The 15454-nt window shown below is 40.1% G+C and overlaps 1 protein-coding gene across 1 annotated transcript; it reads left to right on the top strand.

Moving 5' to 3' along the window:
- Window positions 1-3395: 3395 nt before the first annotated feature.
- On the top strand, window positions 3396-9858 carry slc25a28 (solute carrier family 25 member 28). The gene is made up of 4 exons (XM_010782366.1): window positions 3396-3943; window positions 6374-6602; window positions 7460-7516; window positions 7987-9858. The coding sequence occupies exons 1-4, from the start codon at window positions 3599-3601 to the stop codon at window positions 8541-8543; spliced, it is 1188 nt and encodes a 395-aa protein (XP_010780668.1). The 5' UTR covers window positions 3396-3598; the 3' UTR covers window positions 8544-9858.
- The last annotated feature ends 5596 nt before the right edge of the window (window positions 9859-15454 follow it).

The following is a 15454-nucleotide window of genomic DNA, read 5'->3' on the forward strand; positions in this document are numbered from 1 at the left end:
GTGACACAAGTGACGGTACGCATTTCAGATTGTTGCCGCGCATGCGTACCTGCGTACCACTTATGTGCACCCCTGTCCTATAAACATCCATAGATCCAATTTATCCATCAGCCTGTCATCATTCAGTTGTCCACTTGGTGGCATAGTTGTTTCACTTAATCCAGCTCCAAAGACTCTTGATGTTGTTGTTGGTTTTTCCAGAAATCAGCACGACGAAACACTAATTTTACTAACATCTGATTGATTAATTTCACACATATTATATTTGTATTGTGTAGTATAAAATAAGGCACAAGTGAGCAATCACTTTAAGAACAAAAAGCCTACCTCAGTACTGTATATAGTTGTCAGACTTTCTTTAACAGTCTTTCAAGGTCTTGGGAATATACAGCTATATAAAAATCCACAGCATGTCAGAATACCACAGGACTTAAATATTTGCATGTCAAATTCCACAGAGCATTATGTACATTTGTTGTTAAAGTGTTTGTTTTTACACATAATACACACAAACATGTGTGAAAGAAAATACACAACAATCAAAAGGGCAATTAAAGCCATCCTCTTTTAGCTGGTTTGGGGTTGGGCTCCAGTCATCTCACGGTAAGGACCCACCTCAAGAGTTTTAAGAAGAGCTCTTAACAAAGAAGGGTTTCTTAGTGCTGCTGTTGAAGATGTCATATTGGCCTATTGGTTCACTTACCATGCATTAATAAGATAAGAGGCCATATATCATCTCAGGTCTGAGCAGCAGGGAGACAGAGCCAGAGATCTAAGGAAGGAAGTGTGTTGATTGGTAGAAAAACAACCAAACACAGCAGAACATAATTGAGTTGTCGGATCATATAATGTGGATTTTTGACTATGTTTTGCTTAGACAGTGTAAAATAATTCCTGAGGTTTATATAGACTGTGCACTCTCTTGGCGTAGGGAATTAAATGAGGCGTTATGGTGATCTAGAGTTTCCCGCTAGACCTAACATGCCTCTCCCTTGGTGTATTAGAGTAGCATTAGCTTCAGGGAAGAGATTGATGCTGATATGCTCTCTGCTTGGTTTTCCTTTAAGGAACGTCTGTGGACAACAGCCAATCAACCATAACTAGATCAGGAGCAGGAGATTTTGTTCTTGTAAGCAGAAATTAACACTTCATTCCCCTTTGTCGGCAGAAATTCAACACTACAACCCTTGAAGGCTCTCCCAGGCAATAAAGGAGAAAATGTAATTATGTTATAACAGTGCCGCACCAAAACACAATTACCAGATTTTCTGGGGGGGAAAAAGATCTCTATTCACTAGTGAGGATGAAAGACCTTAAGAAGTTATCGGATAGCTTTGGGAATTCCTTATTTTAAAAAATACAAGATACTGTCTTATTAAAGATTATAAAAGGTATTTTTTTAAGATCGTACTGCACGTCCTGAAAAGAAGAAATGACAAAAAGACAAATATTTCTTAGGTGTAATGTGTGTGTGTATAATCAGAATCAGAATACCTTTATTAGTCCCACAGAGGGGAAATGTGCATCGTTACAGCAGGAAAGAGCCACAGACAGCTTAATGTTACATGTTAAAAAAAAAAGTACTAAGTTATGATATAATACAAAATATAATAAAAAAATACTTTTCAAAATACAAATCCTGTAACAGTTCTTAGGATTTAGCAGCCAGGTATATATTACACCGTTATTAATGGCATATGTATAATAATGTATTGCACATAAAGCACATATTGCAAATAGTTTGATGGTATTTAACTGCAGCAAGTTACACAATTTACAAAATCCAAAATGCAAAAAACACACCTTGTAACGGTTCTAAGGGTTTATCAGCCAGGTATAAATTACACAGTTATTAACGGCATATATATGTATTGCACATATAGCACATATTGCACATAGTTGATTGGTATTTAGCAGCAAGGGGTGATATCTGTGTTGTGGTGTGTGTGTGGGGGGAGGGGGTGTCTACTAGGGGCTGTGCTGGTTGTATAGTCTGACCACTGCAGGAAGGAAGGACCTGCGGTATCTCTCAGTGAGACAGCAGGGGTGCAGCAGCCTGTCGCTGAAGGAGCTGCACAGTGAGGACAGGGTGTCCTGGAGGGGGTGGGACATATTGTTCAGCAGGGAGCACAGCTTGGCAACCATTCTCCTGTCTCCCACCACCTCCACAGTGTCCAGAGGACTCCCCAGGACAGAGCTGGCCTTCCTTACCAGTCTGTTCAAAAATGTACTGTGAACACTGATGTATACTGAGACGAGTCTGTTAATCTATCACTTCATCAACGAGAAAATAAACTATCAACAATCGTAGACATTGATACATTGTTGATGTCATTTCTTAAGCAAAAATCCTGTAAAATGTGCTGATTCATTTGTGATGGGCATTTTTTAAGTTTTTGGTTGGATTTTATATAAACCCTTAATCCAAAACAGAAACATCGATAATGAAAATGATTGGTATAGGTATGCAGCCCTACACTGATCAAAACCACACCGAGACACTTCACATTCTAGATTGCAAACATGATGTGCTGTATGTTTATTAATAAGTTAGAAAAGGGTTTTACCAATTGTAGCATAAATTACTCTGTTAATAGTTTGTAATCTTTTAATGAAGTAGGCTATACAGACAATAAAGTACTTTGTATTTGAATCTCAATAACAGAGTTGATTTTCTTTTGAACACATTGATAGCTACTACATATTTGTAAAACAACAACTGTTAAAATAGGCCATCAGTAATGTATAGAAACAAATGGAGAGGACTACGCAGTGTGAAAAGCAGAGGGCTGAATCACAGGTGGACCTTTACATAAGCTCTACCAAACCATTGGTATTCAACAGATATATCCGTTGAATAATTCTAGTTCAATAATTCCTGGATTAAACAACTGACCAAGAGGCTGTACAATTTGAAACAGTAAACAATAGATATCAAACAATTTTTTGTGAAATGTAGCCTAATAATACTTTCAAAATGCTGATGAAAATGCTGATTATCCTGTGGATGGATACTGATTTTAGTTTGGTTTCTATGTGTTTCTTTGTGTAAAGATTATGCAACATGGGTCAAATATGTAGTTCACAACACTGTTAATAAGACTATAAACGTAGCATTAAGTGACACGTCAAGTGCCAACAAATACAACTGATTAGGTTATGTATTTAAAAAATATCGTTATGGATGACCTGCAGTGACCTATAGTTTTGATAGCTTTCACAGATGCAGCATGCAGCCATAGTTAATGTGGTTAACATAGTTGACATAGTTAATGTCAACTGCCTTATTATGACAGTGTTTGAAGTCTTCCCTCTCATGAGTGGCAGGTCTATAACCCAATAGCGTGAGTAGGACTTGACCATCGTAACCAATCAGAGCTCATTTCCTCATCACGGCCTGTGCTGGGGCTTGTTGTGTATTTGTCCGCCACGGCCTCCCTTGCTTAGCCCTGGCTGGGAAGTAGCCTAATGAGGCGGGGAGGGAATGGTGTAGCAGGCAAGCAGCGTTAATACCTCCCTAGGGGAATGTGAACCGTAAGGACTGATATCACTAACAAGACGCCGTATCTGCGTGTTTTGACATTTTACCTGGTTTCTCATGGAAGCAGATGGATTTGTGAGGAGGCGACGGATGACAGCGGAGACTACAGGCAATGATCCCGGGGTTGCTGGTGCATCTGCCGGGGCAGAAGTTCGATGGCTGGGGGGCAGATTCTGGGGAGTTTCGGAAACTATCGTGGGGAGCCTGTCACCCCGGATCGGAGGGGAAACGGAGCTGCAGGCTGTTGATTTTAACCGTAGTGCACAAGATGCTCAAACAGAGGACTCTGAACCAGACTATGAGGGATTGCCACAGGGAGCCTCCACTAGCACCCACATGTGGGCTGGAGCCGTGGCCGGGATCATGGAGCACTGCCTCATGTTCCCCATCGACTGTGTCAAGGTAGCTTAGCCAAGTGTGCACCGGCTGACCCAAAACTTTGTATGAATGTTCAATGTTTCCACAGACAGGTGTATGTTGTGTTATGTGTGTGTTAATCCATTAGCCAACGTGTTTGTTAGCATAGCTCATTAGCTTGCTCGCTGACCTAAACACGCTGTGGTGCAGACTGATTTGAGGACAAGGTCAGTTATCGTGTCACATCCCTACTAGCTAACTCGTTAGCATGCTAATATATATGCAGCTACTGGCTAACGTCAGTAGGTATGACAACCTTTAGTAGAGTCAAACACAGGCGCCCACTTGGTTACTTTAAACTACGAACTAAAGACAGTCAAAACAATCTGATGACTCAATGGATATAATAGTACGTCAATCATTAATGTGCATGTTACGTGTAAGCAAATCGGAGTTTACTAACTTTTCGTAGCGTTGATGAAAGTTATTAATTTGGTGCAACAAGAGTTCTAGGAGACCAAAGCTTTTTGTCTACAAATAACAAAGGGATTGTTTGACTGTTGTTTTTAGTAACTTATTATGTACTAATTACATTTATAGAATGCAGTTTTGAGACCATTTGACCCCTGCAGTCCACAGTTTCAGCATCTCCTGACATTTTACCCAACACGCAGTTTGTTAGTTGTATGGAGTTCGGCAGCATGCCTAGTGCTGCGAATCACACACCAAAACGAATTGTTTTCCAAGCTTTTTGATCACATGCAAGTCATGCAATTTCACTAGGTCAGTCCTTATCATGTGGTCTTCTTTGTTATATATGAGTTTATTTGTGCTTTTAACTCAAACATATTGAGGCAAAATCTATTGCCCCAAAAGGTCATCTAGATGGCTCTAGACATTGTATACACAGGGTTGGAAAAATGGGACAAGTGGCATTGAGTCAGCTGTCCTTGTCAGATTGAATAGCTTTACATATGCCCATGCTTCATCCATGTCTCTGCCACCTGTAGTCTATCTCCGTTGCAGCCTGTCCGACCTGAACCTGGAAAAAAACAATGTTTACAGAACCTTTTCATGTACACGGCTTCTGCCACACCACTTTAAGATCTCTGCATGTTTTCAAACAAGGAGAATAGGGGCATTGTGACTCAGCAAAAGAAAGCATACTGCTCATAGACAGAGGAATATTTATTTACACAATATCTGAGATGCGTCTAACATTTGCTTGCAACTTTTTTATTCAAAGGCTTCCTAATTGGAGGTTTCCCCCTAGACTTTCCCTCCTGTGAGATAAGCCTATCACTTAAGAGATCGCAGTGTAATTATAGTTTTAGAATAGGCTGTCATTCTCCCTTAATGTATCGCAAATCCCAGTAATTGGTTGGGATTTTGAAACGCGTGTTGCATTTGTAGCTCTGCCAGAGTTGTACACTGCACAGTCCACATGACTAGAATTTCAATTGTATTGATTCTTTCATTGAAAGAAGCCAACAAGTTTTTAGTGTTTGCTCCAATGTAGGGTAAATGTAGTGTTTGCATAGAGGACAAAGGTCAATATTTTCGTCCTGTGCAAACATAGCGTAGAAAAACCCACCAAACCAAACGCTGGACATGGAAGATGTCTATACATGTGTTTGTATAGAGCACATATCAAGTGAATGATAAATCCAGCATTCAAATTACAGTTTACTTTTACTATCCTGCAAATATGTGATTTGCAATAGTGCCAGGAGTGAAGTAAGTTGATGCATATACTCGGAAGACTGTAAGATAGCTCGTTTTGGGCCCTGCATTCCACAGCTGTACTATGGAGTGACATGAGGCCATGTTTATGCTTCGTTAGAGCACTACACGCACATAAACAGTGGGGTGCAAGTTTGTCCATTCAGCTGGAACTTTGGTATTCAGGGATTATGTGGCTGCTGGTTCCTTAGACCCAGTGAGACCCCAGGTGACTCCAAATCTCAATTAGCTAGTGATAGAATCACAACTTAATTGCACTTGTTCATTAGATAATCTTTCTACATGATCAGTTATCTCAGTGTGCATGTGTGTGTTAAGAGGAATAGAGAAAGGTGTGCTTCAGGGTCAGTGGGAAAAGAGGCTTACAGGAAGTCTGCTTATGTCCCCTTGTGACCTTGGAGCTTGTAACTCCATACTTCCTTCTATTCAATTATGCATGTACACAACACACAATGCACCTCCTTCCCTTAGTTGACCCCCTATTCACACCACAGTCTATTCAGGACCCTTTTCATTGCCATGCTTATTTTTTTGTTAGGCATATGTATAATAAGAACAAAATGACACTTTAGATTGTGTGTGTGTGTATATATATATATATATATATCTCTTGAGTTCATCTCAAATGTATTTAATCTACTGCTAAACGTAATACTAAGCACTGTTAGGTTGAAAGGGAGCAGCTTGTTGACTTTGAATGTTGTTACATTTCACCTTTTTATTATTTTCCAGACACGCATGCAGTCACTCCAGCCCGCCCCTGCAGCCCGCTACAGGAATGTGATGGATGCTCTCCGCCGAATTATAGCCACAGAGGGAGTCTGGCGGCCAATGAGAGGGCTGAATGCAACAGCAGTTGGGGCGGGACCTGCCCATGCCCTCTATTTTGCCAGCTATGAGAAACTCAAAAAGACTCTAAGCGATGCCATTCACCCAGGGGCTAACAGTCATTTGGCTAATGGTACCATATAACATACATAAACACACTTTAACAGTGACATGTTAAAGATGTATACATCATGTTAAATATGAGATCAATAGTATCACTAATATAGGTTGATAATTAGGTCTCTAATTCCAACCATAATGCCAATGATCAACAGTGTAATCGTTATGAAGCTGCTGATTTAATCTCTGCAGGTGTAGCCAATTCTAAGAACCCCAAGCATGCCATCAAATTGGAAAACGCCTTTTCATAGCTACAGTTGTTCACTGTAAGGAAGTATCAGGGTCAGCTTTCAATCGGTTAATGGCTTTTATGAAACTTAAACAATGTTATCCTATGTGATTCAAGTACAGAAAAGTCACATTGGCTACAAAATAGAAAAAGATTTAAAAACCTTGTCAATCATTTCCTTATTCCTTGTTCTCCCTACTGTCTCTCTCTCTTCCTTTTTTCCAGTTTAGTGCAAGGCTGGGTAAGTCGTCTTTCTCCCATCTCATCTGCTCCCTCCACTGTCTATCCTCTCTTTTAAAGCTTTTGGTTCAATCTTTCAAAAGAGCAGTGAATTGTCTTGTCCACAAGGTGTCTCTCTTTGCTCAGGTTTGGACACCTGAATTCAATCAGGTGTGATCTGTAGTGTTTGCACAATTTGCTAAGCTTCCTCTTATTATGCTACTATGATTTATTGTTTAGAGCATGACATCTGCTACTTTTAGGAATAAGGCATTGGAGGCTGATGATCAAAAGGGTCCTTATTTTTGCAAGTGTAAACAATGTTTTATTTATGCCTATTTACTGCAGCTTCTGCTATTTTCCTTCTATATTCTTCACCATTCTCTCAATGTTTATTAACTTCTTCCGTGTATTTGTTTCAGGAACAGCTGGGTGTGTGGCAACACTGCTTCACGATGCAATCATGAACCCGACCGAAGGTAAAGGCAACATTTTACAGTTCAATCCTATAGCTTCTAACTACTGCATTAGGACAGCTTTTTTCTTATTTTCTCATGTAACCAAATCTTGCCATACAGAAGTTTCAGTAATAAAACATACAGGTGCCACGCCTTTGCCAACCATCTTCAGATGTTGCCCTTAACCCTGCAGTCTCACATATTGGCTTTCACAGCTGCCTCTTGTCCTCCTGCCCAAACATGTTAATAGAAGGACACTAGTCAGAGTCCTTGTGTGCAGCTGTTGGATGGGGTGCAGCTGTCTGAGCAAACGCAATTCGAGTGACACTCCATCTTTCTTTGTGTTTATTCAAACTCTGTGTTTTTAAAGACAGATTCACAAAGTCAATAGCTAACTAATCTTCTTTTCTTTTTCTATCTTTGCCATCCTCTTACTGCCAACCCTGGACACATTTGGACTTCTCCTTCTTCATCTGCTGATGTGTCTCCAGTTGTGAAGCAGCGCATGCAGATGTATAACTCGCCTTACCGCGGCGTGATGGACTGTGTACGCGCCGTGTGGTATAAAGAAGGCCCTGGTGCGTTCTACCGCAGCTACACCACCCAGCTCACCATGAACGTGCCCTTCCAGGCACTCCACTTCATGACCTATGAGTACCTTCAGGAGCTGCTCAACCCTCACAGACAGTACAATCCCTCGTCCCATATGATGTCCGGAGCTTTGGCTGGAGCAATTGCAGCCGCGGCTACTACGCCTCTAGACGTCTGCAAGACCCTGCTCAACACCCAGGAGTCTCTCACCCTCCACTCCCTGTCTCCCAGCCAAGGCCCCGGACAGGGCCAAGGCCAAGGAGCCCACAGACAAATCTCAGGCCTTGCCCACGCCTTCCGGACTGTTTATAGGCTGGGCGGCCTGCCGGGCTTCTTCAAGGGAGTCCAGGCGAGGATCATCTACCAGATGCCCTCCACAGCCATCAGCTGGTCGGTCTATGAGTTCTTCAAGTATGGACTCACCAAGCACCAGAACGACAAGAGGAGATCGCAGTAGAAGGAGGCTGAGATTTAAATATCTCCTTGAGTTAATCTCCTATGATATTGTTCTGCCCTCTCTCTGAGGACAAGATCATGTCCATACGCACATCGAATCTGACTAAAATCCACCTCAGTTGTCCCATACTTAAACATAGCATAAGTACAATTTCTGCTACGCTTTTTCAACACCAGGTATGGTTTACGTTTTGTTTATTCTGTCCTTCAGTAGAAAACACTTTCACAATATTTTTTTAAGCCATTCTAAAGACCTCTTTGCTTGTCTAAGCTGAGGATTAATGTCAAGAACGCACAAGTTTATGTGTTGGAATGGTAGTCAGCAGAGGGCAGTAGTGTTAACTCTTTTAGTTCCATAAAGTTTGCTGTCCAGCAACCAGGTTTTTATTTTTGAGTAAGTCTTGAGTTGGCTAATAAAAATGATATCCAGACCCTTTTCTGACAATAATCAAACACGGGATAAGTTCACTTTCTAGTTTGGGCAACACTCAGGCTTTCAGTCCTTTTTATCGAAGTATTTTTGATTTGATCTCATTTAAACGTTTTTCAGCCTATAAGAATACAAAACAAATTGCCCCTTGTCGACAACATGTTCTTACACACATTATTTTCCGGATCAGTACCCCAAAATCTTTCGAGAAAAGTAATGTAGCCCTGCAAACTTGGCAACTCTAGGCCAAGAGCAAAATGATTTTGTATATCTTGATCAATTTAAGTCATTTATGGTTTATCATCGTAACCAAAGACCAGATTTTGGGTTCCCTTTTTCTTTTTTTTCTTTTTTCCCCTGCTTTTTCAAATTTCCAAATGTTCCCTTTGATATAATTTGACAGAATCGTATATATACACAACAAACATCCCATCGTTTTGAGGTAGTTGCAGAGTGCATTTAGATTATTTTAATTTTGTTTCTTTATTTGGTATTTTAATTTCGAGCAAATATTACTTTAAACTTTCCCTTTTATTTTATTTCCACATTTAAATGGTAAATCAACCTTTGGATCCCCGAAGTTCTCACCATTTATGCCTTGTGTACGTGTTTGGCAGACCATGGCAGCATTGAGAAGGCCAATTCTGTGCATTACCTGTAGCTATCAGTTTGTGAACTACTGAGTTTCCATATCTGTGCTTGACAGCAAAGGTTGTGTACATTGTACTGTGCCCACAAGAAATCAGTATCCCCCCCCCCATTGAGTACACATAAATGGAAACTGTCATCCTTATTAATTGATGTCTCATTGTTACCGACACTGAATTGCACTCGTTGAATAAAGACTGAGCAGTGGGGCTCTACTCACTGCTCATAAATGATGGGAGCACTCTTCTAATTTCTTTAAACGTTTCTGAATACTTTGCTATATGTGAAGATAGAATGTTCCTACCTATTCACCAGTCATTGCAAACAGGTTCCAGGTTCATATTGTCATTATATTCTGGGTGCGTATAAAATATCTTAAGTCTTTGTTTTCCCAGTGAATAGCAACTGAAAGAATGGGATTGATGAAAAGAAGGCAATGCCCTAAGCCACATATGTCCTGCCAGTAGCACACAGTGAGTTTGTCTGGGTCTTCAGGTATTTATTTTTAGTTTGAGGCAGGTACAGTTGTTTAGTCTTGAACACAGGTGCAGATTTCAACTTTGACCTTCAAGACTGAAAGCAGAATTTGAACTTGTGGGCACACAGCACGGCATACAAACAGCCTGGAGAGGAATTCAGCAATTGATGCGTGATAGGGTAAACTTTGATAATATAAGACTGCCGAAATTGACTTTAAGATTGAAAATTCAAACAAATATAAAGGCCTATTTCTATTCTACTAAGACACTTGCAGCTGAAGGGCTTTTGAGGACTACTAATGTGAATGGTCAAAACTGCAGAAGAACCTCATTCTCTATTGGAGAGATTAGCTTTGAGAGATTTCCTCTCAATAATTTGTTCTAACTGTGTTGGAATAAAGAGATTGAGTCAAAAACCAAAAAATCTGTTTTTCATAAATACTTCATCCATGTTCAGCAAAAGATCCATGTAGACAGACATTTGATAATTCATGCTTAGCTATGTAAAAACATGGATTTTCTGAATTTCCTTGCGTCAAAAATGAATGTGTTGATTCCACAACAACATATCTTATTTTAGACTGGGAGAAAAACGTCATATGTCAGTACATTTTTTAAAGTTCCCTTAATGTATTCCAGTCACTCTAGCTAGAAGATATATGAAACACATGTACACAAAGCCTGAAATCCTTTAGTAGGAATCTTTAGACATCAGTTTTAGAGCAGCAAGTTTAATGCTACAACTCGTGGTGAGAAGTGAAAGCCTCACCACATCCGCGTCTGTATAAACTACCCCAAACACACAGACACACACATTCACACCCCTGCTTGTCAGGCCGACACCTGTTCAAACAGGGAGTGTTAATGAACCATACCTGTCGTCCTCTACCCAACTATCTATGCATGCACAATATGTGTGGCCTGTTAGAGTCATATGCTGATAGAGTGGTGTGCCACTCTTTTTCACTCCTGATGATCAGCCAGCTAGAGTTTGTTCACTGTGTTTGCAGAAATGAATTGAACTGACTGACAAGCTTTACCAACCTGATCTCACCAGAATGCGTGACTCCACCACGACTCCTTAACACTGCATTGCGTGGTGGAGTCACAAACTTTGCTACATTAGCTTTACATGAGTAAGAACTATGAAATGGCATGAGTGTAGAAATACTGTGATGCAGTTACAGAGAGGCAACTAGTAGAAATTGAATGTGACTTTTCTTTCAAAGGTGTCTTTTATCTACTCTTCTTTTATGCATTTTATTTCTATGTGGGTCTGTGTGTGTGTATGTGTGTCTGTGTGGGAGACTAGGACTAAGCCTGTCTGCTACAAATCCCAGCAGCCTGAGATGAGTAAACTATTTAGTCTGGTCTATTGCCCCTTTCTTTCTCACTGTTTGTGTAAGAGTGTGTGTGTGTGTGTGTGTGTGTGTGTGTGTGTGTGTGTGTGTGTGTGTGTGTGTGTGTGTGTGTGTGTGTGTGTGTGTGTGTGTGTGTGTGGCAGGCATGTGGCCAAGGCTTGAACAGATTGACCAGTCGAATACGATTGTTGTATTCTTAGCAGCGGTACCGGTAGTACTCTTATCTTTCAGTTAAGTAAAAGTATGCATACTGTCACACATAGAACGTAATAGTATCTTGCAAGTGAAAGTATTAGCATTAGTAGTGATTGTGCATAGTGGTCCATTTAAAGATCAAATATGTTATATATCTTCATTTTAAGTATTGATGCATTTATGTGATGCTCTATTATGTTAATGCTTTAGCTGGTAAAGGGGGAACTAGTTAGTTAGTAGTTATACACTGTGTATTATTAACCTTGGTCTGAAACTAGCTAACTCGTGTTATGAATTAAGTGTTGTTGATTAAAAGTATAAACTACCAGAAAAATTATAATGACAGTACAAGAAGTTTACATAAACACTTCACTGGCTACAGTATCTGTAGGCTACGTTATATTCATTGATTTTAATGTGAGTGTGATTGCCCACGGATTGATTGATTTCCTGAAGATGCCGACAGCCAATTAAAAGCCTGGTTTATCGGTGTGGGCGGGGTTGACCTTCGACAGGTGTGTGTAAATGTTTGTGTGAGGTGTGTGAGCTCCATGCTGGGCAAAGTTTGAAGGAGTTATGTCAAGAAATAAAGTCTTTGCAGTAAAAAAACAAGTTGCGGCTACTGTAAATAACGTGGCAAAGTACAATACAGCAAGATATTTAAAGAAACCACGGTTTTATAGAGGAAGAAGTAGCCTGTCCCTAATGAAACATGCTAGCATTGGGCTAGTATGTTTAAATTGAGCTAACCAAAATAGCAAGAAACTAGTAGTAAAATACGGTAATAATAAAATGATCTCCCGAATAGGCTACTAATTCCATTTGTAAAGGGGATTGCCAACCTATTCAACAAATACCAACACGGAAAGGACTTCACTTCATGCCATTGGAACTTGAGATGGCAGATTTATTGGATTTATTCATATCCATAATCAACCCCAGCCACGCAGCCCCCACCTTGTGATGAATGGAAGTGTGTCCCCCACGAGCCATCCAAGGTACAAATAAAATGCTATGTATACGTCCGCTGTAGCACTAATTACAAATAAATCTGATGCAGATTATAAAGGTGCACCTGTATTGAGATTGTGGTATTGTTTGTCTCTGATGGCTTTGCATTGAGAGTATTTATATGAATCTGTTTGTGAAGTGACATGAGATTGTGAACTGCTTGATGGGTTCGTTTTTAAAAAGTTTGTTTTTGTCTCGTTGGTTTCCATTTGGCTTTGTTGTGTATTAGGCCCGAGGCCGATGCTTACAGAGCTACCGCCCGCCTAGTGCATGTGCCAAGTCTGTGCTCATTCATTGTCTGATATTAATGAAAAGAACACGTACTTTCTTTGATTTGTTTTTTGCCACAGTATAGTTTTTCTGTGAAAGAAAGGTTCATCAATTTGTTCATAGGGCCTGCCTAAATAATTCTGCCTAAACCACTGGTGCGTTTTTGGGCGTGCGTGTGTGTGTGTGTGTGTGTGTGTGTGTGTGTGTGTGTGGGCTTCATTGAAGATTGAGAGAAAAATACAGAGTAGGAGAGCATGCATGTATTATATAATATCTGTTATGAGTTAAATGTAGGGGCAAGCAGTTTCAGTAGTTTGAAGGCGTAAAAGAAATATTGAAAAAGTGAAAATAATACTGGCTTCTATACATTCATAAATGTATCGCTCTCAAAGGTGTCTGGTCCGAAAGATTTTGAGGATGGATGATGGTCTTTTTTTTATGGTTTCAAATTAAGGGAAACTTAAGGGTTTTACTCCTTTTCTGGCTTTCTTAATCAGCAAAGAGATAGTTATTTGGCACTTCAGTCATATCACATGGGGAGATCTTAATCTCAGTGTGTGTTTAAAAAAATGTGTATTTTGAGTCAGATAGTTGCTTTGTTCTTCCTCGCTCACTGACTGCTGGTCGATGACTTTGCCATGTTCCCAGTCGATTAATATTTTGGTCTGAATATCACACAGCTGCTGTTGTCTCCTTCAGTTGTTTCATTTGATTTTGAATAGGTTGAAGCCATTTTCAAGATGATCAGTTAAAACAATTCCTCAGTTGCTTGTATGAGTCAATTCACAAGTTTAACAGTTTGTGTTCATATTGCTGTTTCTCATTTCTGCCACTCAGATAAAAGTGCTTCCACTTGGCTAATGATAACAATGTTGCCTTAGTTCAGATGCCATCACGTCTATTTGTTTCTGCTGTTGTTAGTTCTCATGGATGTGTCATGTGTGATTAATGACAATTATAATGGCTGCTGTCAATTTAAGTGCTGCAGATCCAGACTCTTGACATAAATTGGCTTCATACTTTATTTGGAACCTAACCGTCAGTTTATACAAAAGTGAAACCTCTTCTTGTTCTAATGTTTTAATTCACAAGTATAGCAAACATTAAACAACATTACATTAGCATTAGATATCGTTCTCCTATTTTGCAAATAGGTTTTTATAAAGTTGCCTGGCATAATTGAGACCAGGCAAGGTTGGTTGGTTGATATGTATTTTATCAACCAACTATATCTTGTTTTTTCTCCGCTCTTCAAAGTAATTTAAGATAGAGTGATTTGGCTATGAAGAGCTACTGTATACTGTAAGTCTTGATGAAGATTACTTTAAACCTCTCTAACCCTAATGTCTCCTAATATAAGTTGTTATAACATTGTTTACAATTCCAATGTTGAATCATAATCTTGTCACATCAATTATACCCTTTAATCACTACAATAGAGCCTTTTAATTTGATACACAAGAAAAGTGTAAAGTTTACCACTCTGAAAGCTATAACTCTGTCAGTTATAATTACTCTTGAGTATTTACCAACTGGGTGTGTGCGCATTATGTGTGTGTGCGTGCGTGTGTGCGTGTGTGTGTGTGTGTGTGTGTGTGTGTGTGTGTGTGTGTGTGTGTGTGTGTGTGTGTGAACATAGATCAGTGACCGATGCCGTCAAAGCAAACCTTAAACTATTCCTCTTCTTGACCAAATATTATTGCTATTTCAAGGCCATATTGTCTGACTTAATTTGAACACACATGCAAAAACACACTCTTAATACTAAATACTTGTGGATGAAGGGCTGGCACGCATATATACACTCCCTTGTGTATTGGTGTAAGCCCATGTTTTGGAAACTCAAGCCTCTGGTCAAAGCCCCTTACAGCAAGCACCTGTGGAAGGGTCTATTTCACACACGGTCACAAACACACACTCCAGGGGTACTTAGGAATGTGAACGCCTGAAGGACTCTTGTCCTCTACAACAACTCTCGCTCAGTCGCTCGCCTTCTCTTATACGCTCTCCTTATTTATGGCATCTTTTGTCAGATCTCTCTTCATATATTGAGCCAAATCATGACTGGACCACTCAGCATGAATTACAGAGTGATGCAGGATTATGCCATAATGTCCACTTTATTCCATCCTTGGAAGCAGTTAATGGATGAGGTGCGATGACTAGCTCTTCGTCGAACTCACTGGGATACACACAGACACTTACAGGTTTGATCTCACGCTCCTTGGGTGCTGCTGGATAAAGTAGCTGTTGTTTTAATCCCTTGGCTGCTGCAGTCTCTCCCACTCTGGGAAGATAGCACGCTTGATGGGAGTAGAGGAGGGAAGCCAAGAGAAGTGGAGAGGAGAGAGCAGAAAAAAAAGCAGGAATGCTCCAGAGAGTAGAGCAAACACACTTTTTGGTGCATGGCTACATTTAGCAAACAAAACAACATGGTACACTTTATGCTTGGTGTAATTTGTTTAGATTCTCCTTTTACTGGCATTCTGTCAAACTTGATCCTGTACCACAATCTGCA

The sequence above is a fragment of the Notothenia coriiceps genome, unplaced genomic scaffold, assembly GCF_000735185.1.
Source record: "Notothenia coriiceps isolate Sejong01 unplaced genomic scaffold, NC01 NC01_scaffold00024667, whole genome shotgun sequence".
Classification (NCBI taxonomy): Eukaryota; Metazoa; Chordata; class Actinopteri; order Perciformes; family Nototheniidae; genus Notothenia; species Notothenia coriiceps.